This window comes from Heptranchias perlo, chromosome 24 (genome assembly GCF_035084215.1).
Source record: "Heptranchias perlo isolate sHepPer1 chromosome 24, sHepPer1.hap1, whole genome shotgun sequence".
NCBI lineage: Eukaryota > Metazoa > Chordata > Chondrichthyes > Hexanchiformes > Hexanchidae > Heptranchias > Heptranchias perlo.
This window is the reverse complement of record NC_090348.1, coordinates 44,914,168-44,941,459: the sequence shown is the minus strand read 5'-3', so window position 1 is coordinate 44,941,459 and position 27,292 is coordinate 44,914,168. Positions and strand designations below refer to the sequence as shown.

Below are 27,292 nucleotides of genomic sequence, written 5' to 3'. Positions count from 1 at the left end.
ATATTTATTCCTCATCCAACACCACTAAAACAGTTTAATCAGGTCGTTATCTGCTGTTTGTGGGACCTTGCTGACTGCTGCATTTCCCTACATTACAACAGTGACTACATCTCCGCACTGTATTGGCTGTAAAGCGCTTTGGGACTTTCTGAGGTCACGAAAGGTGCTATATAAAATACAAGTTATTTCTTTCCAATATCTGCAGTTTTTACTTTGTTTAAATGAACTGGAATCTGCTTCTTCAACCTCATTTGCAACACCATATGAGAGAATGCACGGATAACGGCACATCGGAGGCACTGGTTAATTCTGTGCCTCAATGTCAGGAGTCGGACAACAGTCGTCAGGTGAGTGACCAAGGAGGACAGCTGCGAAATCTTGTGATTTCAAATAAAGCTGTTGGACTATAACCTGATGCTGTAAGACTCCTTACATTTGTCCACCCCAGTCCATCACCAATTCTGTGCGTGGGGGCGGAAGAGAAAGGGGACCGCGGTCACACTTGAGCGACAGGCTGAGCTCGGCCCAGCCCCGGGGGACAGAGGAAGTCTTTACCTTGCACAGAACACGGAAGATTGAGGCCCGTCATGACTTCGTCAAAATGAGTTAGCGAGTCTTACAAAAAAAAAGTTAGAACTTTTAGATTTAAAAAAAAAAATCAAAGCTTAAAAGTAATTCGGCCTCGTTCACTCGGCGCGAAGCTCCAAGACACCTCCTCAACAGGCGGCCACAAGACGGCTCAATGCGCAGGCGCTCGGTCGGCGGGACGTGGAACGGTGGAAAGTTCCAAAGCGCGAGCGGCGGCCGTTGGTGGGGCGGAGGCGTTTCCGCCACCGCGCGAGGGAAGGGCCGCTGAGGCTTGGCAGGTGGATTTAAGGTGGTGAGATATGTGGTGAGTTAATGGCCGGCGATCGAATTACAATGTCCCCTTAGAAAGGCTCTCGCCTCTGAGTCAGAAGGTCGTGGCGTCGAGTCCCACTCCAGAAACTTGGGCACCTAATCTAAGGCTGACACCCCACCGGGGGACTGCCGCACTCCCCGAGGTGCCGTCTTTCGGATGGGACGTTAAACCCCAGGCGCAATCTGCCTTCTCGGGGTGGATGTTGAAGCCCCCAGGGCGCTAAACAATGAGCAAGGGAGAAATGGCCAATGTTTATCTGTCAACCAACACCTAAAACAGATGATCTGGTCACTATCTCATTGCTATTTGTGGGAGCTTGCTGTGTGCAAATTGGTTGTCATGTTTCCTACATTACAACGGTGACCACACTTAATTGGCTGTGAAGCACTTTGGAATGTCTTGAGGTCGTGAATACCGCTATATCAAGACAGGTTTTTTTTTAAGGATAGTGGTGTGGAAAACGACACATTGGTGATGCTGACACAATACTAAAGATGAAAACATATTCCAGAACACCAGATTACATTGTCTCAATGATTTCATCAATACCCATAATAATAGGACCAATTCTTTTCTCCAAGGCCCTGGTGAAAATCATCATTAAAGTCTGACATCATTGTATTTATTGTACTGATAGAAAACCATAGAAAAGATACAGCACAGAAGGGGTTCATTCAGCCCATTGTGTCCGTGCCAGCTCAAAGAACAACCAGGTGCCCATTCTAATCCCACATTCCAGCACCTGGTCTGTAGCCCTGCAGCTTAGAGCACTTTAGATGCAGGTCCAGGTACTTTTGAAAAGAGTTGAGGGTCCCTGCCTCTACCACCAATTCGGGCAGCGAATTCCATACAGCCACCACCCTCTGGGTAAAAAAGTTTTTCCTCATGTCCCCTCTAATGCTTCCGTATGTCCTCTAGTTCTTGAACTCTTCGCTAGGGGAAACAGGTACTCCCTGTCCACTCTATCTGGGCCCCTCATAATTTTGTACACCTCAATCAAGTCTCCCCTTAGCCTCCTCTGCTCCAAGGAAAACAACCCCAGCCTATCCAATCTCACCTCGTAGCTGCAATTTTCAAGCCCTGACAACATTCTTGTAAATCTTCTCTGCACTCTCTCCAGAGCAATTATGCCATTCCTGTAATGTGGTGACCAGAACTGCGTACAATACTCCAGCTGTGGCCTTACCAGCGTTTTATACAGTTCCATCATTACATCCCTGCTTTTGTATTCTATACCTCGACCAATAACGGAGAGCATTCCATATGCCTTCTTCACAACCTTATCTACCTGTACTGCTACCTTCAGGGACCTATGCACATGCACTCCAAGGTCTGTCGCTTCCTCTACCCCTCAATATTTTCCCATTTACTGCATATTCCCTTTTACTGTTTGCCCTCCCTAAATGCATTACCTCACACTTCTCCGGGTTGAACTCCATTTGCCATTTTTCCGCCCACTCTACCAACCCATTGATATCTTCTTGGAGTCTACAGCTATCCTCTTCACTATCAACTACACGGCCAATTTTTGTGTCATCTGCAAATTTGCCAATCATGCCCTCTACATTCAAGTCCAAATCATTAATATATACCACAAACAGCAAGGGACCAAACACTGAGCCCTGTGGCACACCACTGGAAACGGAATTCCATTCGCAAAGACATCCATTGATTTTTACACTTTGTTTTCTGTTACTGAGCTAATTTTGGATCCAATTCGTCATATTTCCCTGTATCCCATGGGCTTTTACCTTTCTGACCAGTTTTCCATGTGGGACCTTGTCAAATGCCTTACTAAAATCTATGTAGACATCATCCACTGCACTACCCTCATCAATCCTCCTTGTCTCTTCCTCAAAGAATTCAATCAGATTTGTAAGGCATGACCCTCCCTGAACAAATCCATGCTGACTATCCCTGATTAAACCATGCCTTTCCAAGTGACAGTTTATCCTATCAGTATTGATTCTAATAGTTTGCCCACCACCGAGGTAAGACTGACTGGCCTATAATTGTTCGGCCTTTCCCTCGTACCCTTTTTAAACAATGGTACTACGTTTGCAATCTTCCAGTTCTCCGGTACCTCCCCTGTATCTGCTGAGGATTGGAAAATGATCCTCAGAGCATCTGATATTTCCTCCCTGACTTCCTTCAATAGCCTAGGAAACAATCCATCCGGCCCTATCAACTTTCAGATTCCAAGGATATCAAGAATTCCAGTCCCTCTAGTATTTCCTCCCTCGTAATGTTTACCTTATCCAATATTTCACACCTTTCCTCTGTCTGGATCATCCCTTTCCTTTGTGAATACGGAGATAAAATATTCATTTCAAACCCTACCCACATCCTCCAATTGTACACACAAGTTACCCTTATCATCCCTGATTGGTCCCACCTTTTCCTTAGCTATCCTCTTGTTCTTAATGTACTGATAAAACATCTTTGGGTTTTCTTTAATCTTACTAGCTAATATTTTTTCATGCCCTCTCTTTGCTTTCCTTATTTCCTTTTTTACGTCATCCCTGTACTTTCTATACTCCTCTAGGCTTTCTGCAGTATTCAGTTTTCTGTGACAGTCATAAACTTTCTTTTTCTGCTTTATCTTGCCCTGTATGCGTCGAGACAACCGGGGGGCTCTAGATTTGGCAGTGCCACCCTTTTTCTTTGACGGGACGTGTCTGCATTGTACCCGTAGAATTTCACTTTTCAGTGCCTCCCACTGGCTTGCCACTGATTTCTCAAGTAGTTGTGTCCAGTCCACTTCTGCCAAATCACCTCTTAGTTCTGTAAAATTTGCCTTCCCCAATTTAAAACAATTACTCCTGATATAAATCTGTCCTTTTCCATAATAATGCTAAAACTAACGGAATTGTGCTCACTATCCCCAATATGGTCATCCACTTGCCCATCTTCATTTCCCAGGACTAAATCTAGAATTGCATCCCCTCTTGTTGGACTTGTCACGTACTGGCTAAAAAAGTTCTCCTGGACACTGATCAATAATTTTGTGCCCTCTGTGCCCCTCACACTGTTTGAATCCCAGTTGATGTTAGAGTAGTTGAAGTCCCCTACTATTATTGCCCTCTTATTTTTGCACTCGAAATTTGCCTACATATTTGTTCTTCTATCTCCCTTTCGCTATTCGGGGGTCTATAGTACACTCCTAGTAGTGTGACTGCCCCTTTTTTATTTCTTAGCTCAACCCATATGGCCTCGATTGATGATCCATTTAGCATATCATCCCTTCTCACAACTGTAATTGATTCTTTAACCAATAATGCAACCCCCCCCCCTTCCTTTTTTATCACCCACTCTATCCTGCCTGAAAACTCTATATCCAGGGATATTGAGCTGCAAATTATCCCCCTCTTTAAGCCAGGTTTCCATGATAGCAATATCATGCTGCCATCTGTCTATCTGTGCCCTTAGATCATCTGCTTTGTTTGTAATACTCCTTGCACTGAAGTATATACCCTTTAACCCCGTCAAATTCCTGTGCTGAACACTATTTAACCTTTGCTTCTTTTGCCTTTCTGAGTCGCTAACTAAGTCACTAACTGCTTTTCTACTTCCCGCTTCCTATTCTGAATTTGTCCTATCTGTACCTGCCCTTTGGTTCCCATCCCCCGCCATACTAGTTTAAACCCTCCCCAACAGAATTAGCAAATGCCCCCGCGAGGATATTGGTCCCGGTTCTGCTTGGGTGCAACCGTCCAGCTTGTACAGGTCCCGCCTTTCCCAGAATCGGTCCCAATGCCTCAGGAATTTAAACCCCTCCCTCTTACACCGTCTCTCAAGCCACGCATTCATCTAGTCTATTCTCCTATTTCTGCTCTCGCTAGCACGTGGCACTGGGAGTAATCCTGAGATTACTACCTTAGAGGTCCTGCTTTTTAATTTATTTCCTATATTCTGCTTGCAGGACCTCATCCCTTTTTTTACCGATGTCGTTGGTACCGCTATGGACCACGACCTCTCGCTGTTCACCCTCCCCCTTCAGAATGTCCTGCAGCCGCTCTGTGACGTCCTTGATCCTAGCACCAGGAAGGCAACATACCATCCTGGAGTCACGTCTGCGGCTGCAGAAACATCTATCTGTTCCTCTTATGATGGAATCCCCTATCACTATTGCTCTCCCATTCTTTTTCCTCCCCTTCTGTGCAGCTGAGTCACTCGTGGTGCCACAGTCTTGACTCTTGCTGCATTCCCATATAAGCCATCTCCCCCAACAATATCCAAAGCGGAATATCTGTTTGAGAGGGAGATGGCCCCAGGAGACTCCTGCTCTACCTGTCGGTCACCCATTTCCTTTCTGCCTGCATAATCTTTACTTGCGGTGTGACCACCTCACTGAATGTGCTATCCATGATAATCTCAGCATCGCGGATGCTCCACAGTGAATCCACCTGCAGCTCCAGCTCCGAAATGTGGTTAGCCAGTAGCTGTAGCTGGACACACTTCCTGCACACATGGTCGCCAGGGACACCGGTAGTGTCCATGACTTCCCACATAGCGCAGGAGGAGCATATCACGGGTGTGAGCTCTGCTGCCATGACTTGCTTTAGATTAAGCTCGTTAGTTATTCCATTTAAGGAGTTTACTCCTTTAAATTACTCTTAATTTAGAGAATGTTAACTACACTAGGGACCTTGATTCACTAAAAAACGCTACTTGCTATAACTAAATTAAATTTAGTTTTTTTTAAAAAAAATTAGTTTTATGCTATGTTACTTAGCCCACAGCCCTAAGAAAGAAGAAAAGAGAAGAGATACCTGTGACCCGCTCTCAGTACGCTCCTCTCCGCTCTGCTGACTAATCAAATGCACCACACTCCTCCTGCACCGAATCCCCTCACTCACCAAATTCCCAATTATAGACTCTGTCGAAACCAGACTCCGTCGATCACTGCTACTTTGTGCTCCCTCGCTCCGTGCGTTAGCAAAACCCTTCCGAATTTATGCTAGCTAGAATGCCAGTCACCTGAGTCAGCCGTTGATGTTTGGAACAGTAACCATACATCTGGAGGAGTTGGAATAATAAGAAGAAAAAGATACCAGTTAGAATTAATGAAGGAAATTGTTGAAGAAAATGTGTGTTCAGTTTTCAATGGAACCCTGTTAGACATCTACCGTTAACCTTTAAGTGGTCAGTCAGTAAATTGTGTCCACTGCGTGCCCAAAATCCCAATATGTGTTGCCTCTGGGTGAGGCTTTCCACACACAACAGAAAATCAGAAAACTATTCCTTACATGTTTCAAAGATCTTCTATTTATCTGCTGTGGTAGCAAGTAAACAGCTGATTAAAGCATGACATAAAAGTCATCTGCTTCAGTCAGCTCAAGGGCTCTGTTACAAGTTTAGTGCCTGCCATAGATACCTACTCAGATTCAATGGTGTCAGTTACTCCCATAAATGGATCTCAGGCACTTATGTTGTGGCATTGACTTACGCTGTCCAATATCTATTTATATAATAGCATAGCACAATGGATGTAACACTGCACCCCCTCCCTTGACATACGAGGTTGTACCCTGTGGTTCCTGGTAAGTTCCCACTCTCAATCATGCCACCATAGGGAGGCAAAAGCTGAAATGAATCACTTTCACGTAGAAATGGAGGGCAAATCAGAGGGGCCAACAAGCAGTGGTTTCAGAATTGGTAGAGATCTTCCAGCCCTTGCTCTCAGTTGGGGGTGATACTATTGTCCTCTGCACCCTGGATTGGGGAGGGGAAAACTGACCAGAGGGCAGCTCTTGTGAAATTAGCCAGGGGTCAACACCTACAGGAGAGGAGTCTGCACAAAACATAATTACAAAAACAGAAAACGCTGGAAACACTCAGCAAGTCAGGCAGCACCTATGGAGAGCAGTCATTTCAGACATAGACCTTTCAACAGAACAGTTTTGAGGAAGGGTCCACAGATGCTACCTGACTTGATAAGTGTTGCCAGTGTTTTCTGTTTTCGTTTCAGATTTCCAGCATCTGCACTATTTTGCTTTTTGTTCAAAAGATAATTACAATCGTTTCCCCTGGTAGGTCTATTTTTGTTTGTTTAAATTGTGAGCACTAATGACAGAAATTACTGAACCTGTCAGTGTGAGGGAGCTGAAATGCCATTGGTAGAGATACAAGAGCTGATTCTGCGATGTAGTAGTTGGGGAGCAAACCCCCTCACCAGCTGCGGTCGAGGCCTGTGGAATTAGGAAGATAGGCTTCAGCACATTTGGTGTTGAACTGATTCCATAGAATTTCAATTAATCAATGCCAAACTATGTGCGTGTGCTGGCCTCATTAGAAACTTCAAAATTATTTAAGTGAATGTAAATTGGTTCCACAACGAATTCCCTGTGCTCTTCTGCAATGCAGCTGCTCATTCTCTGAGCACCCGTATAAAACAGATGCTGGAAGGCATTCAAGCTGTTCACTGAAGAACTCCAGCACCTTAAGTTAGAATGACATGTTTTTGAGACTTGCATTCTGATTGCTGCTTTTGACTTGATGACACAAAACTTTATGCATTAGAGGTAGTGCTTTTTTTTTGCTCCTTGTAACTAGTTTTCTGCATTTCAGCACTTGGTGCACACCTCCCTCAGTAGCATTCTTGCTGCCATCATTTTGCCCCTGCAGCTGTAAGCACACTCAGCATTGGGATTCTTTTGGGTCTGTGGCTATTCTATGGCTATTGGCTATTCTATTGTTCTATGGCTATTCTGGATGAGGAAGAGAAATCCATGCAGAGGGATGAGAGGCAGGCGTACTGACACTTCAGGCGCCTGGCATCCACTCACAGGTGGCTCAGGAATTCCATAATGTGACCCAAACGCAACCACTTGAACATGTCAGTAAAGATGTGCATTCACCATGCATGATTCAGCAGGGAGGCAGTCACCAAGTCTACTGGCGCCTGGCCATCAGACTACATCCATTACAGCCACAGCCCTGCACAAAAGTATTACCTACTGAACTGCTATGCTACTGGGTCACTTCAAGCAATCAGTGGTTACATTTGCTAGATCAGTTGTCCATCCACCAATAAATCAAACAGGTCACTACAGCTTTGTTTTCCAGGAGCAACATATCTCGTTTCCCCAGTGGAAGAGAGAGAACATCTTAGGAGGGCCCGGTATTTCCACCAGGTTTCTGGGTTCCCACAAATGCATGGCCTTGCTGATGACACCCATATAGCCATCAGGCATACGTGAATGGCAAAGGATTTCAGTTGATCAATGTCCAGATGATCTCGGACCCCTACAGTAGAATAATGCAGGCGATTTGAAGATATCCTGGCAGCACCTGCTTTGCTTTCATCATGAGACAGTCATGAAGCCACAACTATTTCAGAAAGCAGGCAGAATGGATGGATAGCTGCTTAGGGACCAGGGCTACCTCTTACTACACTGGTTAATAACACCAGTCAGGAACCCCCATAGCAATGCAGAGTGAAAATACAACAAGGCTCATGCTTCCACTTGATGGAACATATGATTTGTGGAATGTATGATTGAGACCTTTAAAGCAGTACTTAGAATGTACAGACAGATTCAGTGGCATTCCACTCTACAGCCTCAAGAAAATGTCAAAGATAATCTGCATCTGCTACACAGCCACACTATTTGGAGAGGGGAGCCCATGCAGCCGGAAGGTTTGGAAGGTAAGCCTCTAACCTTCTCTATAGAATAGGAAGAAGAGGAGAAAGAAGTGGCTGAGGCTGATGCATTGATAGGCAGACTGATGCGGCATGAGCTGATTGGGTCTCTTTCTTAAAGGCAGTCCTTGAGCCATTCGTAAGTATTCCCTGGTCCTTTTTGTTGTACACAGGTCCCATAACAACCTGATGGTCTGAATCCTCTCTGGCTTCATTACAATTACTACATAATAGCCCCCAGTGCCAATATTCATATGTGCAATCTGCGCAAAAAGTCATCCTCACCGATCCCAAAAATATTTGCAAGCAGTTTATTGCTCTACATCAAGGTTTGCTTCCCCAGTCGTTGCCTTTGGTGATATTTTACAGTGTTTGTTGTCCACTTCTCCTGCTCCTAAGTGTTACCTAAGTGGGAAGAGTCTGCCCACATATTGGCTACTCTTCAGTGGGGACCCATGACTCACCCTTGTTGGATGCTCTGCATATGTTGGGCCACCACTGCAAGCATCTCTGTCTCTGCACTGGTTGGTTGCTGTTGTTTTCTACCTGTCTTTGCTGCAGTCCTTGGAGGGAAGAGAGGACAGGTCCTCACACTGAGATGAAGCCTTCCTCGTCTCTCTGCTGCCATACTCGAGCTGCTGACTCACCTTTGCAGATGACTAGAGTAATTTATAAATCCATTGGTACCAAAGCAGCTGCCCATCTTATCCCAAACCTCCCTTTATCTGGTTGCTGATTGTCCGCTGCCACCTCCCGGTGCTCCCTCCTGACTCTCCCTATTTGATTCCCCGGAAATGGATTTTTCTGGGCTGATGTTTGCAATGCCTGGAGCGGCTTGGGGGATGTTAATATGATGGAGCTGCTTCTTGCTCCTCCCTGGTGCCAGCATCTTTATCTTGGGATAGCTGTACACAAAGAAAGTAGAATATGTCAATGGCCGTGCACACAGTAGCAAGGCCTAAATGGTTCCTTGTAGCAGAGAAACAAATGTAGCAGCCCCTTAATCACTGAATGAGTGTAAAATGGTAACTAGAAGAGGAAGTTGAAGTGAGGCCTTACCTTGTTACGCTGGTGTGAAGCTACCTACCGCTTCCTTGTGGTCTCCATTGCCAATTATTTTGGAGTGCCTGCCCTTTGTGTTATTTGAGGCAGTGCAGGTTAGATGGTCTGCTCCTGTGTATGTCATCCCACAAATGTTATGTGCAGTCATTTCCTACCAAAACAGACGAAATAGAGAATTTCTGCTTTAGCACTGAAGACTAGACGCAGCCCTATGCTCAGCCTATGTTACTTACAGTGTGAAAGGAGGAATGGAGAGCATGCAAGCAATTTGAAGAGTCATAATGAGAGAACAGACATGCAACAGTTCTGTGGGTTAAATAAAGCCGTGGTGTTCTTCTGCCTTGTAGTTGGAATTATACCTTCACTGGGATGGTAATGGGAGGATTCTTAGATGTGAGAGTTTGGGCCAGTGCTTTGCAAACTGCATTACTGACGTGGCCACATGTGGTACAAGCATAATGCAGGCATTCCTTCTATTTCAGTGGGCACCATTTATGGAAGCCTACCTTAGCAATCTTCCTCAGTCCGGAGAACCTTTTGCACATTTGCTTCAGTGACGTATAGATGTTGGAAATTTTTGCACTATAAGAAAAAAAACTTGCATTTATATAGTGATTTTATGACCTCAGGATGCCCCAAGCACTTCCCAGCCAAAGAAGTGCTTTTGCAGTGTAATGACTGTTATAATATTGGGAAATGTGGCAGCCAATTTTCACACAGATAGGTCCCACAAACAGCAATGAGATAAATGACCAGATAATCTTTTTTGGTGGTGTTTGAGAAATACTGGGAGAACTCCCTGCTCTTCTTTGAAAATGGCTTTGGGATCTTTTATGTCTACCTGAGAGGGCAGACATAAAAGATCCGAAGTACAACACCTCCAAAAGTGTGGCATTCCTTCAGTACCACACTGAAGTGTCAGCCCAGATTATGTGCTCCAGTGTCTGGAGTGGTGCTTGAACACAGGGCCTTCTGACTCAGAGGCGAGAGTGCTATCGCTGACCCAAGGCTGCCAAGTGGTTCTAATTAGGAAGGTTCCTCTCTGCCCCAAAAATGGCCACTTTCCTCTCTGCCACTTCTCCCATATGACATCCACACACTCTCCAATGATGGGTTACCTCCAGCACCAGTTTTCAGCAAAACCAAGGTTGTGCCTCCCTATAAGAACAGTTGCTGCACTCAGGATCCCCCCCCACCCCCACCTTAGCACTTCCTATACACAACTGCACCAGGTACAAACAATCATGGAATCGACCCTACAGTCAACAACTCAAGGATGATTCAGCATTAACTGTCTGTTTATTCAGTTCCCTCATTCTGTTACGCACAGTAACTTTTCCAAGCCAATACCCTCAATTATGTTATCAGCCTTACTATTTAACAAAATGTTTTAAAAATTAACAAAAGCGGGCAGGTGGAACAAAGTAATGTTAATAGTAACGATAGTTCTTTGTAACAGTTTGGATTTTTTTTAAAAAGAGTACGCATCTTTAGAACCCCTTTTGAAAAATCAATCAATAAAAAAGTTATGAGTTTTGTGTTTTTTAACCTGCTATTTCTTGCCCTCACCATATAATTTTCTTTCTTTCTCTTCCCTCTCCCCAAAGGCTTGGCTCATGCTGCTTATGGTTCCATAGGCATCCTTCAAATACTTCACCTTATTGGCATTCTTCACAATTAAGCTTGAACAGTGACTTACTTGACTAGTTTATCAAGTTCAATCCCGAGCCTGCCTGCGCCCAGCATCCAGCTACACGCACATGATCAAAAGCAGCAAATCTTTCTTTCCAAGCCTTGGCACACTGAGGCTAATTGTTGCACCCTCACCTCTACCATGGCTAAAGTTGGGTAAGTCCACAAATTTTCTGTTGTTTCTTTTGAACTTTTTTTGAGTTTAAACAGAAAGTGCTGATGATGTGATTTAGAGGAATTATTGGGTTCCGTGGTATGAGGAAACTGAATTATGAAACACATAGATTAAACTGGATAGTGTGAGGAATTTGATTTAATTAAACTGGAGTGCCTTGCCTTAATGAGATTAAATCAAATTCCTCACACTTTCCAGCTTCCACCCTAACCAGGTCAAAGAGGCCATCCCCTATGGACAGGCCCTGCGAATACACAGGATCTGCTCAGACGAGGAGGAACGCGATGGACACCTACAGACGCTGAAAGGCGCCCTCGTAAGAACGGGATATGACGCTCAACTTGTCGATCGACAGTTCCGACGGGCCACAGCGAAGAATCGCATAGACCTCCTCAGAAGACAAACACGGGACGCAACCAATAGAGTACCCTTCGTCGTCCAGTACTTCCCCGGAGCGGAGAAACTACGCCATGTTCTCCGCAGCCTTCAACATGTCATCGATGACAACGAACACCTCGCTAAGGCCTTCCCCACGCCTCCACTACTCGCCTTCAAACAGCCACCCAACCTTAAACAGACCATCGTTCGCAGCAAATTACCCAGCTTTCAGGAGAACAGCGTCCACGACACCACACAACCCTGCCACGGCAACCTCTGCAAGACATGCCAGATCATTGACACAGATACCACCATCACACGAGAGGACACCACCCACCAGGTACATGGTTCATACTCCTGTGACTCGGCCAACGTTGTCTACCTCATACGTTGCCTGAAAGGATGCCCCGGAGCATGGTACATTGGCGAGACCATGCAGACACTGCGACAACGGATGAACGGACACCGCGCAACAATCGCCAGACAAGAGGGTTCCCTCCCAGTCGGGAAACACTTTAGCAGTCAAGGACATTCAGCCACCGATCTTCGGGTAAGCGTTCTCCAAGGCGGCCTTCGAGACACACGACAATGCAAAATCGTCGAGCAGAAATTGATAGCCAAGTTCCGCTCCCATGAGGACAGCCTCAACCGTGATCTTGGGTTCGTGTCACGCTACACGTAACCCCACCAGCAGGGAAAAAAACGTTATCTGTTTTCAATACAACTGGACATTCTCTCTCTCTCTGCCTTTCGGGTCTCTTTCTCTCTTTGTATGTGTAATTTGACCCATTGTGTATTCAGTATACTGGGACGTACTGTTTTCCGTGGCTAACCTGTCTGAACACCAACGACACCTTTGATTGGTGTGATCGTGTCCCAGCCTAATATAAGATATGCGATTTGAGAACCTCTCATTCACTCACTCACCTGACGAAGGAGATAATCTCCGAAAGCTTGTGATTTTCAAATAAAACTGTTGGACTATAACCTGGTGTTGTAAGATTCCTTACATTTGTCCACCCCAGTCCATCACCGGCATCTCCACATCATCTCTTTGTCTGTGTAATCTGACCCATTGCGTATTCAGTATACTGGGACGTACTGTTTTCCGTGGCTAACCTGTCTGAACACCAACGACACCTTTGATTGGTGTGATCGTGTCCCAGCCTAATATAAGATATGCGATTTGAGAACCTCTCATTCACTCACTCACCTGACGAAGGTGATAATCTCCGAAAGCTTGTGATTTTCAAATAAAACTGTTGGACTATAAACTGGTGTTGTAAGATTCCTTACAACTATCAAAGTAAGTGAGTTCTCCATGACCAGTACCCCCAATAATGTAATCAAAGCTTGCTGTTTGGAGTACTTTGTGTTGATGTACATGCAAGGGGAGATTTTCCTGGGTCTGCACCGAGGTGCACTGGATCACCTAGGCAGGTCAGAGTGCACACCTATAAAGGAACACACCCATTTTTCCTCCATTCATTTAAATAGAGGATAATCAGGCAAGTTCCTTTATAGGCGTGTGTCCGCCTGATTTAATGATATTTGCTGCATGCAGACGATCCAGTGCACCTGGACAAGATCCAGGAAATTCTCCTCTGCATTGTTTGCAGTGTTGTGTGTAGCATGATCCATTGAAATAAAAATAAAATGCTGCAAATGTGAAATAAAAACAGAAACTTGGGAAAAACACGTCCATCAGAATCTGAAAAGAGTAAAGATAATTTAAGGTTTTGAGTGTAGACCCTTCTTCAGAACTGGGTTTTTGTCTGAAGCATTAATCAGTCTTCTTTTCAGATGCTAATTGACCTGTATGTATTTCCAGTATTATCTTTTTATTATAAATATATGAATGTTTGGATATATGAGAACTGAAAAGAAAAATTCAAGGGACATGAAAATAAGTTACACACCACCAGTTGCAGGATTACTTAAAAACAAAGAAATAAGAAGTATTAAGACAAAAACAACAGTGACAAAAATAAAATGACAAAACTTTGACATATCATTCTTGCAGGCAGTGTATTCAGAAGCAACAAAATACTACTATAGTAAGCAGTTAAATAGGAAATTCAAGGCTCTTAAAAACAGTAAAGTTGCAGTAGATTGCAATTTAAGAAAAATGTAACATTTACCTATATAACATCAATTACAGGTAGCTAATTATAGTAATGGTACTAAAGGTCAGAAACTGAACTTCAATGCAGCCAGTCCCAGCATTTGCAAGTTTTTATATACAGTAATGATAAGTCCATCTTTGAAATTGATAACTGAATTGTTTCTTGTCTTAAATTCAACAGCATCTCACAATATCAGCTGCAATCCTTATTGAACAGAGATGATCAACCTGCTAGCATTAAAGTTCTGCTTACGACCTCCCTCAACTACATGGGGTGCATGATGCAACCAATTGAAAACCGTATTTATTTGAATTACGGAGGAAGATGTCCTCTGAAAATCCAAGTATCAACTGCATTTCCCCTATTTTGACTTTTAAATTGCCGAGCCTTTTTGCCACCTTTGACTGACTTATCTTCCATATTAGGAAAACTCTGGTTCCCTCCAGTGGCCATGTACCAGCTGCACCAGTCATGAAGATCCCAAGTTCTGTTTTTCATCTGTGCTGAGTTTTCTGCTTTCAGTCAGGGCTGCAGGTGGACATTACAATTGGTCTAACTGTCTCTCAAGCTAGAAAGGGGAAAAAAATCAACCAGGGTTCCTGCTCATAATCAATGATATTGAAAACAATAACTGATTTGAGGGGGGTGGGGCGGGGGGGAAGATTTTCGGACGTGAAACCCGGACGTGAAATTAGCAGGTCAGATTCTGCGATCTCAACTTTGTTGAACAATTACATTTTTTCTTCTGCATTTCGCGACTGCAAGCTGCGCAGCGGCTGTAATGCGCTCCCGGATTACGCGATCTGAAGTCCACTTTAAGGGGCCAATGCAAAATTGGAATTTGGAGGAGCCAGGAGGAATTTAACCATGGATCCACAAAGAGCAAGGCCAACACCCAGATTCACCGATGCTTCCCTTGAAGTACAGCTGGGTGCAGTGAGGAGCGGGAGGGACATAATTTACCCCAGCAATGGGAGGAAGAAACCTGCTTCTGTTACCAAGAAGGCAGCTGAGGAGGTGAGCAGCAGGAGCATTGTGGCCCATTCTTAGCTACAGTGCAGGAAGCAATTAATGACCTAACCAGGTCAGGAAAAGTGAGTACAGTTGCTGATTCACCTACATCCTGTGGTGTACAACACCCCCTCCCCTCGCCCTGTGTCTTGCCAAGCATACTCCATCACATCACTCCTCACACCCACTTAGGTTTCACCAACACCCATCCTTCACTTTCTATGCACTTCCTCACCTCCCCATGTATCCATCAACCACTGTCTCTCATGCCATTCCTTATGCAATGTGATGCATCTGTCTGATAGTCTCCCTCTCCCAATGCACTGCATCCATCGGGTGAATATGTGACTTTCAGTCACTCCCATGTAGGAGAAGAGAATGCAAAACGCATGGGAGAGGACTAGAGGTGGCCCTCCACAAATAGTGCAGCTCACTGATGCAGAGGAGGACGCGATAGAGATAAGTAACACATCTGCGTCCCTCTCAATCAGAGATGGAGAGACTGGGAACTCGCAGATGTCTGGTGACAGAATTTAAAACATCTTTCACACACATGCTGGCTTTATTTCATTGACTGAACTATGAAAAGCCTGAGTATGGTGATTGGCAAGGTTGTTACTTTGCCAGGACTAATTCATATCACTTTCTTTTGTCTTTCAGGGCCTTCACACGTACAACAAGATCCTGCAGAGATGCATGACAACGATTCCTTAGAGGACCTCATTCCTTCTGAGGGTGCACTGTCACAGGACGTACAGCCATGCACCAGCACAAATACTCGCACTTCGGTGGGTCTTTTTACACAGTTAGTGGGTTTTGTGCAAAGGGAGCAGGGGTGGGGTGGTGGTGGAAGCGGGCTGGAGTATTTCACTGTTTCTTTTTCCCACTCTGACTAAGTGAACCTTTGAGATACGAGGGCATCCTGGGCAGCAATGTACGCGACTGGTCTGGCGATAGGCGCCCCATCTTCATATTGCTCATCCTCCTCCTCCTCTTCTTCAATGTTCTCATCATCAGAAGATGATTGACAAGCGCTTTCGTCATCCTCCACCTCTAATCCTCTCTGCTGTGCAATGTTGTGTAGGGCATAGCACACGATGATTCTGGACACCCTTGCTGGCAAGTAATGAAGGGCGCCTCCAGGCCTATCTATGCAGCTGCAACGAATCTTCAACATGCCAATGGCTTGCTCAATGACACACATTGGTGGTCATGTGGCTCTGGTTGTAGCGCTTTAGCGCCTCATTAGTGGGATTCCACACAAGTGTCATGAGTCAGCCCTTAAGTTTGTCTCCTGGCAGGAAGAGGTCTGGAATGTTGGACTGCCGCAGTATAACAGCATCATAACAGCACCCAGGGAATCTGGCGCACACCTTCATGAACCTCTAGTGGTTGCACACCAGCTGTGCATTGATGGAGTGAAATCCGTTACAGTTGATTTAAAAACTCCTGGTTCATGTGGTGACCCACGGATTGCCACATGTTTGCAATCGATTGGACCCTGCATCTGTCAGAAGCCAGCCAGAGATGCAAATCCGACTGCCCGCTCATTCTGGTTATTGTCAGTCATGGGGGAAGTCTGCATAAGTGGACGCCTGGGCAAACAACCCATTCGTTACCTGCCTTATACATTTATGTGTAGCCGACTGAGACACCCTGGAGATGTCTCCAGTGGCCCACTGGAAGGAGCCAAAGGCAAAGAAATTGAGGGCAGTGATGACTTTTACAGCGACGGGCAATGCATGGCTACCAGGTCCAGCAGGGAGCAGCTCTTCTTGAAGGAGGCTGCAGATGTCTGTGACCACCTACCGTCTTAATCTGAGCCTGCGTAGGCATTGCTCTTTAGATAGGTCAAGCAAGCTCAGCCTCCGTCTGTAGACCCTCTCACTTGGGTAGTGCCTCCTGCAACCTTGGCCCCTCTGTTGCTCTACTCTCTGCTGTTCTCCACTGTGTTCCCCTCTCTGCTGTGCTCCAGTTCTATGTTGTGCCTTTCTCTCTTGTGCACCTGCAGATCCCATCACAGGACGACGTGGCTGCCGTGGATGGTCATTGTCTTCCACCTCCGATGTCTTATCGAATAACATCCATGGTGCCCCCCCCGCCCCTCCCCAACCTGATCTTGTCTGTTTGAAAGCCTCCAAAGTTCTGAAAAAGCTGTATGAACACAAGAACTCTCTGCCAAACATTTGCCAGATGGAACTGAGACACCAGCCTTAATCACTGAGCTTTTATTCACATCAGGCAATCAGAACTTTAAAGACCCCAATGAACTGCAGCTCAATCACGTCTCTGTTTCACTGGCGAGTTTCACAAGCCCCAGGAAACCCGTGCTGGAGGCATTAAATTCGAAGGCTTCCTAAATTCAATTTAAAATCACCTAATTAATGTCTCATAATCATTTAAATTGCTCCAACAAGTACCCGCTTGCCTGCATTAATTATGGACCCTTCTCCGGCGAATAGGTCACTTGCACGCAGCCAAACCCAGAAGTGGGCGTGTTGGAGCCGAGTTGCAGTCGCTTTGGAAAATTCTATTATTTTTAACTTCCAACCCACCTGTAATTGGGGGTTAAAACTCCCCTCAGGATCACACTTGGCTGTGCTGCCCTCCATAATTGAACAGGCTGAAGATATTATCTGGACTCACATGAAGAGTGGCTACTTGGTGAGGGACTGGAGAGTGGTTGTATCCATGGAGCTGTACCCCAACAGAAGTCGTCACCCAAAGACAAGAGGTGAGAAAATTGGGAGAAAAAAATAAGATTGAGACCAAAATTTCTGCCTCTGCTAATTTTAGCAAGAAAGCAATTGTGCATGAAAAGTGACATTCAGGCCTTTTAAAACTGCTAACGGCAGACATCAGTAATATCTCAAGAAAATGATGGATTAAATTATTTGAGATCATTAGCTTTAATGTACTTATTAGACATCTTTTTTTGCTAGAATTAACAAAATGTGAATTTTCCACTTGGTCTACAAGAAAAATGAGACGCAGACTCATCTCATTTTTACAGCTTTAACACAAGCCACGTTGCCATAATAATCTGTCCTGTTTAATCAGTGTCCCTTGGAATGGTTACCCACTCGAATGCAACATAGTCGAAGACACACGGGAACAGTGATTTTGTACCATATCAAGGTTTGGCATCAGAATGTATTTTAATTACTGGAAAATGCTTCCTCTGTATTTAAACCTCTTAATTATAGTGGCTTAAATTATCCTTAGGCCTTTTTGCTGCCAAGAAGAATACAATAGGATCAGGTACCTTGTAGTCTTGAGGCAATGCTACCATTTAGTTGGCAGTCCACCAAGAACCACTTACCTCTTCTATAACAGCTGGTGATAGTGCAGCATTGGCTATCTGTCCACTGTTTACTTAGGAAATAGTAAAGGGAGAAATTAAAGAGTAGGAGAAGAATATATAAAAGGTAGTAAGAATAAGATTTTTCTATGCGAGGGAGGAGGCAGAATCATGAAATGGCTTGCTGTTTTACAGGTCTATTGTAAAAACCAAAATATTTTTACTAGATGCAGTTGCATTTTAAAATTCAGCTGCAGCAAAAACAATTACACACAGCTGAGTATGTTTAAAAAAAACAGGAATATCAGGGTAGAACTTAGAGGGAGAATGAACTTTGGGGCTATTCTCACTCTTCCCAGCAACCTGGTCAGAGTGATTTTAGCAGGTGTGGGAGCATATTGGGGTCCAATGAACTGTCACTGATTGGATGGGAGATGGAATCACATGATGCAGAAAGGATGGTGAGAAAATATCAGAAACTTGCAAAAAAAAATGTATTTCCTTCCATAGATATAGATTAATAACTTTTTATTTCCTGTAGCCTGGGACAGTAAACCTGATGGGTTGCGTACTCAAGATAAAAGCTCACGGTTAAAAGCTCATGAATAAAGGCCACTTGGATAAGGTTGTGGAGGGAGATGGGCAAGCATCCCAGCAAGGAGTTAACTCTCTCCATCTGCCCTCCCAGGTGGACATAAACGATCTCATGGCACTATTTCGAAGAAGAGGAGGGGAGTTCTCCGCGGTGTCCTTGCCAATATTTATCCCTCAGCCAATGCCTAGAAAACAGATTATCTGGTCATTATCTCATTGCTGTTTGTGGGACCTTGCTGTGCGCAAACTGGCTGCCACATTTCTTACATTACAACAGTGCCTAAATTTCAAAAGTACTTCATTGGCTGTAAAGCACTTTGGGACATCCTGAGATCATGAATCATACCATCATAGAGCATAGAAGGAAGCTATTTGGCCCATCGTGCCTGTGCCGGCCCTTTGAAAGAGCTATCCAATTGGTCCCACTCCTCTGTTCTTTCCCTGTAGCCCTGCAAAGTTTTCCTTTTTAAGTATTTATCTACTTCCCTTTTGAAAGTTACTATTGAACCTGCTTCCACCAACCTTTCGGGCAATGTTCCAGATCATAATAACTCGCTGAGTAAAAAAAAATTCTCCTCATCTGTAAGGAAATATCTTTTAGATTAGGATTTTTTAAATGTATTAGAAGTTTAGTTTAAGTTACTGCATTTATTCAGTCATCTATCCAACATTTAGTGTTTTGCTAACAGAGACTCAGTACTTTTCCACAACCACCAGTCAGATCGACTCCATTCCACGGAGAGTGTGGAAGGCATCCCATGCCTTCTAAGATATGTTAATATTGGAGATTAGCTGGGAAAATGGAGAAGCAGGAACTAGCACCCCATTCCAGATAGAGTGTGGAAGGCATCCCATTTCTTCTAAGATCTGCTAATATTGGAGATTGGCCAGAACAATGGAGGGTCATAAACTGATGGATAGACCATCCTCGAGATCACATTTAACCGCCTGGCAGGGAACATCAGGTTAAATTGATTAGCAGTCAGACAAACAGGATGGCCATTATCTGTTGAAGGGAGATGAAATTGGGGAGGTGCTAACCACGACAATTTTGATGGCTCAGGGGTCGAGATGGGGGCTTAAAACTGTGCATTACTCCTGACGCTTATGCAGTAAATGGGTCTGATGTGCTGTTTGAAGAAATAGTGGATTCATTAGGAATAAACACCTTAAATTTGATGCAAATTTGTGCACTGACTGTACAGAGACCTACAGAGCACCCTACCACTTCGCAAATCGGTTGCTGGATATGTTTGCGATGACACAACCTATTGTGCCAACTCAGCCAGCACGTGCACTACCAAACCAAGCGCCACCTGATCGGTGAAACGATACGTTGTTTAAACAAATGTTTATAAGTCACTTGCAGCCATTAGTGAAAACTGCACTGGGTGTATCCATCTGTAAAATTGTTAGGTGGAACAAAATTTTGAGACTCGCTATTCAGGCCTGGGGTGATGTAAAAGAACACATCACCAGACCCACGGGAAGGCTGCAAAAGTCGAGAACTGGGGGCAAACCAGTGTCGGTGGTTGAGGGACCACACAAGAACATAAGAAATAGGAGCAGGAGTAGGCCAATCGGCCCCTCGAGCCTGCTCCGCCATTCAATAATATCATGGCTGATCTGATCCTAACCTCAAATCTAAATTCATGTCCAATTTCCTGCCCGCTCCCCGTAACCCCTAATTCCCTTTACTTCTAGGAAACTGTCTATTTCTGTTTTAAATTTATTTAATGATGTAGCTTCCACAGCTTCCTGGGGCAGCAAATTCTACAGACCTACTACCCTCTGAGTGAAGAAGTTTCTCCTCATCTCAGTTTTGAAAGAGCAGCCCCTTATTCTAAGATTATGCCCCCTAGTTCTAGTTTCACCCATCCTTGGGAACATCCTTACCACATCCACCCGATCAAGCCCCTTCACAATCTTATATGTTTCAATATGATCGCCTCTCATTCTTCTGAACTCCAATGAGTAGAGTCCCAATCTACTCAACCTCTCCTCATATGTCCGCTCCCTCATCCCCGGGAATAAACAAGGATAGGAATAACTGGAGACCAAGTAAAGGGTCACAATCAGGGAATAGGGTGACATTTTGCCAGAGATTGTAGACAGGGAAGGAACCGCTACCCAGCCCTTCTCCCATCTCGGTACTCCGAAAAACTGGAACCACGGTCATATACTACAGAGGATAAATTGGATAAATACTGGCACTCCTGACAACCAGTAACATTGCGGGCCAATCTAAACAAGTGGCGGCAATTGCCACACCTCCCACTCCCTTCAGCTGCGCCTGAAGGACAGAATCTGGGCCAATAATGAAGGGAGTTGCCCCCCCCAAAGTCAGTAGTGAAGTTCGGACATGATGGCCATGCTAGACCTGTAGTCTCTCTTGGGGGCCAACGACAGATGATGCTAATAGAATACAGGATCAGCGGTAACCATCGTTCGTACTCCGTATCCCGAACACCAGAGGGAAGTGCACGGTTTTAAAAGGTTTTGACGGATCATCACGGTATGTTTATCAATTGGGCTCGGCTCGAATATCTTTACAGGATGCGGAATGTAAACTACATACTGCGGTAGCAATGCGAGCTAACAACGGGCAAGGTATATTGGGAACTGATGTTTTAGATCATTACGGTGTTGTTATTGACTATTCTAACTAATGGCAATGATTTGGCGCGAGTAATAGAAAGTCGGTTGTAGAGATTTCAGATATGCATCCAGTGTTCACGATTAATAAAGAGGAGGTATATAAATACAAAGTATGCTTCAAAAATGGGCAACCGCGTTTGCCCGCAGTAAATATGATTGTGGTCGGATGGAAGGAGAGGAGTCCGTGAACGGACCCCCACATCCATTTGCAAAACAGATTCCAATTCCTAAGGAAAGCCATCCATATGTGGAGGCTACAGTTCAGTTATTAGTATGGCAGGGTATTGTTAGAGTTGGCACGTTTACTACAAATTCTCCTATTTGGCCCATTAAGAAACCAGACAGTAGTTGGCGATTAACTATTGATTATCACAAGTTAAATTCAGTCACTCCCACTTGCTCACCCGTGGTAAGGGAAACACCAACGCTGTTATCCCAAATTCGACCCTAGACATAGCTAATGGATTCTGGAGCACACCCGTAAGAAAAGATGATCAGTATAAATGCGCTTTTACTTTTGAAGATCAGAGTTATACGTGGACTTGTCTGCCCCAGGGATTTCATAATGCTCATTGAACCAATCGTCCGATAAAACCAGATAACCTTTGTTCTCACTTTCCTCTCCCCGTGAATTTTCCACTCTCCACTTTTCAGTCACCTTCATTTTCATCCTTTTCAGAGAAGCTAGTCAGAACTATAGCATGCGTCATCAGTGATTCGCCATATATCAGCCTATCTACCACAAGTGAATGGCAAAGGCCATCAAAGTTTCTCTAAGCCAGAGTGCCTATTACAGTACTTGGATGATTTGCTGCTAGCCACAGAAACAAAGGAGCAACATCCCCAGTTGTTGGAGGAGCTGTTCGAAATGTTAAAAGGGGTGGGATTAAAACTTAACCCTCAAAAGACTCAGCTGCTTCAGGAAAGAATTGTAAACAATTTTACAACACCAAGTTATAGTCCAGCAATTTTATTTTAAATTCACAAGCTTTCGGAGATTTTCTCCTTCCTCAGGCAAATGTTTCAAGATCTCCTTGAAGCCTACGCATTTATACATATTGAACAATAATACATGGTGTTTACAGACTGCCCCTGCAACTGCCCGTTGCCAAGGCAATCACCGTGTTCAGACAGAGAGGTGTTACCTGCAGAACCTCCGAATACACATTCAACAAAAAAACAAACAGGGAAAAAAAACAGAGAAAAAAAAACAGAGAGAGAGGCAGAAACATCCGGAAGGCAGAGAGAGCCAGCAAATGACCCATTATATTAAAAACAGATAACATTTGTTCGCTGGTGGGGTAACGTGTAGCGTGACATGAACCCAAGATCCCGGTTGAGGCCGTCCTCATGGGTGCGGAACTTGGCTATCAATTTCTGCTCGACGATTTTGCGTTGTCGTGTGTCTCGAAGGCCGCCTTGGAGTACGCTTACCCGAAGGTCGGTGGATGAATGTCCATGACTGCTGAAGTGTTCCCCGACTGGGAGGGAACCCTCCTGTTTGGCGATTGTTGCGCGGTGTCCGTTCATCCGTTGTCGCAGCGTCTGCATGGTCTCGCCAATGTACCATGCTCTGGGGCATCCTTTCCTGCAACGTATGAGGTAGACAACGTTGGCTGAGTCACAGGAGTATGAACCATGCACCTGGTGGGTGGTGTCATCTCGTGTGATGGTGGTATCTGTGTCGATGATCTGGCATGTCTTGCAGAGGTTACCGTGGCAGGGTTGTGTGGCGTCGTGGACGCTGTTCTCTTGAAAGCTAGGTAGTTTGCTGCGAACGATGGTCTGTTTGAGGTTGGGTGGCTGTTTAAAGGCGAGTAGTGGAGGTGTGGGGATGGCCATAGCGAGGTGTTTGTCCTCATTGATGACATGTTGAAGGCTGCGGAGAACATGGCGTAGTTTCTCCGCTCCGGGGAAGTACTGGACGACAAAGGGTACTCTGTTGGTTGCGTCCCGTGTTAGTCTCCTGAGGAGGTCTATGCGATTTTTTGCTGTGGCCCGTCGGAACTGTCGATCGATGAGTCGAGCGTCATATCCCGTTCTTACTAGGGCGTCTTTCAGCGTCTGTAGGTGTCCATCGCGTTCCTCCTCGTCTGAGCAGACCCTGTGTATTCGCAGGGCCTGTCCATAGGGTTAGGGTTAGGTTTGCGTTGTCGAGACACACGACAACGCAAAATCGTCGAGCAGAAATTGATAGCCAAGTTCCGCACCCATGAGGACGGCCTCAACCGGGATCTTGGGTTCATGTCACGCTACACGTTACCCCACCAGCGAACAAATGTTATCTGTTTTTAATATAATGGGTCATTTGCTGGCTCTCTCTGCCTTCCGGATGTTTCTGCCTCTCTCTCTGTTTTTTTTTCTCTGTTTTTTTTCCCTGTTTGTTTTTTTGTTGAATGTGTATTCGGAGGTTCTGCAGGTAACACCTCTCTGTCTGAACACGGTGATTGCCTTGGCAACGGGCAGTTGCAGGGGCAGTCTGTAAACACCATGTATTATTGTTCAATATGTATAAATGCGTAGGCTTCAAGGAGATCTTGAAACATTTGCCTGAGGAAGGAGAAAATCTCCGAAAGCTTGTGAATTTAAAATAAAATTGCTGGACTATAACTTGGTGTTGTAAAATTGTTTACAATTGTCAACCCCAGTCCATCACCGGCATCTCCACATCAGGAAAGAATGACAATTCTGGGCGCATCCATCTCTGCTGCTGAACAGGCTCCAGATCAGCACAAAGTAAAAATCATACAGCGATTACCTTTTTCAGTATCTAAGACAGTGCTCCGTTCATTCTTGGGCTTGGTGGGATACTAGAGAGCTTTTATACCATGTTTTGCAGATTTTACTAAACCATTGAATGAGTTACTTAAAGGAAAGGAAGACGATGTGCAGTCCGGTTGGCGCTTGCAGCACACCGAAGCGGTACGACAGCTAAAGGAGGCGGTGATACAAGCAACGGGTCTGATCACCCCAGATCCAAGCGAGCCTTTTCATTTGAAGGTAGGAGCGACTGACCAGAGGGTGGCAGCAGTCCTGTGTCAAGACGTCCAAGGCAAGATCCTACCTATTGCCTATGCATCGCTAATATTGACATGAGTGGAAAAGATCTACAAGCTGTGCGAAAGACATTTGTTGGCCGCCTTTTAGGCTGTGAAATACTATACGTACATCACCGGATTGCAAACTTTAGTGCTCCACTCCCGCACACTCCACTTAACCTATTGACAAAGCCGGGAGATATGTTGGTATCATCTGCTGGTTTGAGCCATTAGACATTTTTGTTGATGGAACGAGATCTCGACATTACACCGAAACAGACAACGCTTCTACCACAGTTGTTACAATACTGGGGAGAATCACATGAGTGTCCACTACCGCTATTAAGACTTCATTAATAACCCAGTTCAGAAGATGCCATTGAAGGATGTTATGGATGTCTACGTCGACGGTTCCTCATTTCACCAAAGGGAGAACCATTTACGGGTTTTGCAGTAGTCCTCCCTGAGCAAATTACCCAGCACAAGTGCATGCCACATTCAGCACAATATGCTGAAATCGCAGAGCTCTTAACAGCTGTAATTGAAACCTTCGACCAACCTGTTAATATTTGGTCTGTTGGTGCCTATGCTATCAATACTACGTTGTCACTTCCTCTGTATTGTAAGAATAACAACCACACCTCTGATGGGAAATTATTGATACATGGTGATTTATTTAGAATAATAAGAGATAGAAGACAGCCATGCTTCAAGGTAAGGTAAAGGCCCACACCAAAGGAACCAATCCACACTCAGTCGCTAATTCTCAAGCCAACAAGGCTGCCAAAGAGGCCGCCCACACCGGGTATCCTTTTGGTCCATCCTCCAATGGCCGTGTCAGTGCCAAAGCTAGTCATCCTGTCAAGTTCGACGTATACACCCTACAAATGTCCTGGCTACCGTATGAGCAAACCATGGCGTGGCACCAAGAAAGTAAATCACTACCTCAACCCACACCATGGGCTCACGAAACCATGCTTGTCGATAATGGACAGTCCTTGCTTATGTATCAACCCAATTCCAAATCATTTGCAATTGTGCGTGTTCCCCCTACTATGGCTGAAGAACTCTTTGACACGTCCCACAGTCGTGCCGTGGATGGTCATTGTTCAGCAGAGACCACAGTGCATAAAATCCAAAATGTTGCATGGTGGCCTGAATGCAAAGATGACTTCATTCGCTGTGTAGCGTGATGTTTAGTATGCCTATAACACAATCCAGCCTTACACACCAATCGTGCCTCACTTCTAAGTGCACCTCCCCCTGAGGGACCTTGGACACATTTACAAATTGATTTCATAGGCCCTTTATACCAGGCGTCTTTAGGTTACTTGCATTATTTGGTCATTATTGATAAATTCACAAAGTGGACGCAAGCATTCCCACGTAGGACTAACACTGCTATTACTGCAGCTAGAATATTGTAGAGTGAGGTGATCTGCAGGTGGGGAGTACTGATACAAGTAGACAGTGATCAAGGGTCACAGGCAAGATCTTTACTGAACTCCAAAAGCTCATGAAAATAGACTACAAACTACACGTCTCACATCACCCACAATTGTCGGGTGTGGTAGAATGAGGAAATCGGACATTAAAAACTATGTTAAAGAAGTTGATCACCCCACTCAATGGACAAACATGGTGCCCTTGTGTCTTATGACAATTCTATTAACCCCCCATGCCACCATAGGTATCTCACCATACGAGGCTATGACGGCAAGACTGATTCGTACACCAGGACATCTTTTGGTGCCCACAGCAACTCCTTTGTTGTTGGGAACGATCGGAAGTAAATGGTTAAACCAGATGGTGGAATATGTAAACAAAACTAACTGATTTATGGCACGTAATATTGGGAAATCTAAACATCAGGTTAAAAAGTATTTCAACAAAAAAGTAAAACCCTCTGAGTATGTAGTAGGAGATGTAGTTATGGTTCTGAATTATGGGAAACGAGAACACGTTTTTGAGCCTAAAAGAAAAGGTCCCTTTCCCATAGTAGACAGAGCTAGTCCGGCTGTGTACTTAATCCAGTATACAGGGAAAGGAAACAAAAAGGTTACTAAATAGTACCATATTGACCAGCTCAAATCGGTAGCAGCAGAACAATAAAACTGAACGATAATCAGATACTGTGCTTGATTTTACAGAGAGCAACTTACCCATGTGAAGAAAGATGTTACAGATATTCATGAATCTATGGGCTGTGGCCCATGGCTGGATTTGGGAAACTCAGTATGCCCTCTGGCCTAATATGGCACAACAAAGTCTTAAGACCAATAGCGCCCAGGTGACCACCATCATTTGGCAATGAGAGGCATCCCCTGGGGTGGGTGGAATAATGTTAACAGATAACGAAAGGCAAAACACCTCTATAATTGGGACCTGTCATGAGAATATGCCCATGCCTTCGGAGAAAAGGAACAGCCATCAGGCAGCGTCACACTCAGTGTCCAGATGTTGTTCGGGACTGGTCTTTGACCCACCAACTACATACGCCACAGGTGACATTGTCTATTGGTGCGAGGGTATGGCTATAGCAAACGATTCAGGATTGTCGGGGCATAGCACTTGAAAATATGCAGACAATTGGGTAGCCGTGGATTATAAATGTAATGATCTTTGCTTTATCCCAGAAGGGACAGGAGGTAGGTGTCATTTTGAGTTTAAATCTGATAGGGAAAGACAAACTGAATTTGTGTATGTAGGGA

General features: G+C 44.8%; 1 protein-coding gene across 11 annotated transcripts in view; it reads left to right on the top strand.

The window, feature by feature from the left end:
* Nucleotides 1–484: 484 nt before the first annotated feature.
* Nucleotides 485–27,292, top strand: part of LOC137341754 (immunoglobulin kappa light chain-like) — a 65,841-nt gene continuing 39,033 nt past the window's right edge. The window contains exons 1-4 of one of the 11 annotated variants that reach the window (XM_068005223.1): nucleotides 487–892; nucleotides 14,160–15,073; nucleotides 15,651–15,778; nucleotides 17,002–17,724. In XM_068005223.1, the coding sequence (XP_067861324.1) occupies nucleotides 17,430–17,724 (295 nt within the window). In that variant the 5' untranslated portion in view covers nucleotides 487–892; nucleotides 14,160–15,073; nucleotides 15,651–15,778; nucleotides 17,002–17,429. Of the gene's footprint in view, nucleotides 893–11,215; nucleotides 11,457–14,159; nucleotides 15,074–15,650; nucleotides 15,779–17,001; nucleotides 17,725–21,162; nucleotides 21,401–24,382; nucleotides 27,230–27,292 lie in introns of those variants that run through there. The other 10 variants (XM_068005224.1, XM_068005227.1, XM_068005222.1 and 7 more) reach the window with 10 other exon arrangements.